Source organism: Elephantulus edwardii, unplaced genomic scaffold (assembly GCF_000299155.1).
Source record: "Elephantulus edwardii isolate Elephantulus edwardi_28Jun2011 unplaced genomic scaffold, EleEdw1.0 scaffold00104, whole genome shotgun sequence".
NCBI classification, from domain to species: Eukaryota; Metazoa; Chordata; class Mammalia; order Macroscelidea; family Macroscelididae; genus Elephantulus; species Elephantulus edwardii.
Genome location: NW_006399854.1, coordinates 2884077 through 2887160, shown reverse-complemented (window position 1 = coordinate 2887160; position 3084 = coordinate 2884077). Strand labels below are relative to the sequence as shown.

General features: G+C 34.9%; 1 protein-coding gene across 1 annotated transcript in view; it reads right to left on the bottom strand.

Moving 5' to 3' along the window:
• Positions 1 to 2144, bottom strand: part of PCNXL4 (pecanex-like 4 (Drosophila)) — a 34438-nt gene extending 32294 nt beyond the window's left edge. The window contains exon 1 of the mRNA XM_006891776.1: positions 1456 to 2144. Coding sequence (XP_006891838.1) covers positions 1456 to 2144 — 689 coding nt within the window. The remainder of the gene's footprint in view (positions 1 to 1455) is intronic.
• Between the last annotated feature and the right edge of the window lie 940 nt (positions 2145 to 3084).

Genomic DNA, 3084 nt, shown 5'->3' with positions numbered 1-3084 from the left:
TAACCCAAGACCACCAGTAAGGTGATACAGCATCCTCCCTTCCCCCCTTTACATCTACGCCCCTGTTCAGCATGAAGAAGCCAGAGAGTCAGCATCCAATTCCCAAATCAATAAGACAGTTGGTTTAATTACCATTGGAAAATGTTTGTTATTCCTCTGTAGCATCTAATCCCCAATGGACCCTCATCATCTCCTTCACCTGCTCCCCCCACCAGCCAAACTGTGCATCTCTGCAACCACATCCTGGCCCATCCTCACCCTTCTGCCCCCAACCCTCACCTCCTGTACCCCCAATAAGTTTTTCCCAATTTTTAAAAAAAAAAGAAATGAGTAAAGCAAATTCAGGCAACCAAATTATAAATTAACTAAGACTTTAAAAAAAAAAAGAACTTAGGCATCATTCTAAATTTAAAAATATATCAGATGTATATAAATTCTGATTTTAGAGATGGCACAGAGAGCTGGTAACTCAAGCATGTATTCTAAAAATACTAATCTTATAAATGTAAAGCTGATGAGGTCACAAATATACTGCATATTTATATGAACATTTACTGCTAGATTTAAAAAATTAAAACAATTATAATACGTCTTGTTTAGTAAATGGTAGTATATTAAGAAGTCAATTATAAATCAATTTCTTCTAGATTAATTATCCCCTTACATAATTGATTAGATAAAGAACAGCAAGGGTATTATACAGCATCTTCTGGTATGGAACTACAACACAATTAGAATAGATTAAGAGTTAAAGACTAGAAAACAGCTATTTAAGGATAGGGCAGTTGAACAACACAAAATGGCTAACTATTTTAAATGCCTATAGTTCTACCTGGACACTAACCTGAGCAAGAGAAAGCTGAAATCTATGGAAATGGAGAAAGAAAAGACAGATTTAGAAAAGGCAAATAAAAAGTTTATAAATAATTTTGTTTGTTAGAAATTTCTATTTTCTGGTTTTCTTCTATAATGAATTTATTAAAAATCATGATTCTTATACTATTGTTACATAATAAAATTAGAACTATTACTATCTACATCTAAAAAGTCACTCAACTGTACAATTATTTATATATACATTTATTTTAATTCTTCATTTTCGCCCAATAGGAAAGTTCCATTTCACCTCACTGATTTCAGCAAGGCTCTTTAAAAATTCAAAGTTTCTTATTTAAAGTGAAATTTAGGATTGAAAAAATAAAGCACACTTATTTACCAAAAAAGAGGCTTTTTCAATATCTCTCTCTTCACTTCAATGGTTGCTTTAGAAGGAATGTTCAAATAGAATAAAGTCTAAAATATTAATCGGCAAAACATTCTATCATCTAATAGTTTGGTCCTCATTTTTAATTCAAGGATTCATTTTTTTAATACTAAGGAAACTTCTATATATACTTACTCTTACCATATATATTTCAAACCAAGGCAATGCTAAAGTATTTGATAGCTTTTTACCTGTGTGCAAGATCCACAGAAACAAAGAAAAAAATATAAAGAGGTCTCATGAGGGGAGTGATTTCATAAGTATCCTGAGTTTGGAAAGTTGCAGTCTCTGTAGCTGTGTTTACAATCAATGAATATTCTCCTATACATAAGGTCAGCCAGCCAAAGATGAATAAGAGCACAGTGCCCCCCATACTGCCATAAAGCGAGGTTAATCTGTTGGGGAGCAGATACCATGTTCCAAGTCCACACACTACTCCAGCAAGCACAGCATGAAAAATGGTATTGGTTAGGTATTTCTTGCCAGGAATTAGGAATTTGATAGTTTCAGCACCAGCACAACTTGTAAATTCATGTTCATCTTCCTCTGCTAAGATATCTGTGGTTAGCATTCTTTCCACTGTCACGGATTTGTTTCTGGCATACAAACTTGTGAGCTGGATGGCAAATGCACTGAAAAGCATTAGTCCACTTGAAAGTGCTGCAGTGTAATAGTCTTCCAAGATGCCTAACTGATACAAAAGTGTTCCTATTCCACCCAAAACCCATGGCATCAGAAAAAGGATAATCTGATTAACATATATGTAAGGAGGGGCACAAAAGCCTAATTTGAGCCGAGGGCCTCCAAGCACAGTCTGTGGAAAGCGCTTCAGAAAGAAGTCCTGTTTATAATCATTCAGCAGCGGTACATCTGGACTCATTCTTCTCATTTGCAATTATTCAGAAAGTTACATCCTTTTCTGAAACACAGCAGTCTCTAAAAAATAAAATAGAAAAAAACGTTGCTATTTGAAAAGTCATACGTAAATTAGGGGTGGGGGGAAATCACATTTCTGTTTTTCAAAGGTAGTTACTTCAAAGGTAGTATCTTCACAGGTACTTCTCCGGCTTTCTCAGTGCCTGATACATAATGGGTCCTAACCAATTCCTTGCTCTCCTCTAAGTCTTTTTTAAAATGAATTATACTCATTACAAATTTACCTAGAATTTAATTATCTTAAACTAGATCCCAAGGTGACTCATATTTTTAGTTTTGGAGTCAAAGAAAATTTCAAAATAAAACAAAAATTTCCCAGGGCTTTTAACTGGTCATTTAAGCTTCTAAAAATATTGTGCTTTATTTCAAATATCAGAAAGCTGTTTCTATAAACAGCCAGAGTAAATACATCAGGTTTTATGGGCCACATGTTCTCTGTTGCAAGGACTCAACTCTACTGTTGTAGCACAAAGCAGCCATATCCTAGTGATTTTTCCCCCTTGCCCTTCTGCTCCCTCCTCCCCATGAACACCACAGCGGAGGTTAGAAGGCAGTGTGGGGGCAAAGGAATAGGAAAGATTCAATGGGGACTTGAAAAGGGGGTTGGTAATAGGTATAGATCAATGCTAATTATATAAAATACAACACTTATGGAATAACTGCATAAAACACAATGCACATGAATGAAACACAATGTCTTTTTTTTTTGCATGAAAATGAATTTTTTTCCTTTAAAAAAAGCAGCCATAGATAACACGTTGACAAATGAGATTAATCAACAGCCTGCATTATGCAAACAATACAGCCTTACTGAAAGTGAGAACTTGAAGAACTTGTTGCAGTAGATCGAAGACTAGTGCCTTCAATGTGGATTACCTCTCAAC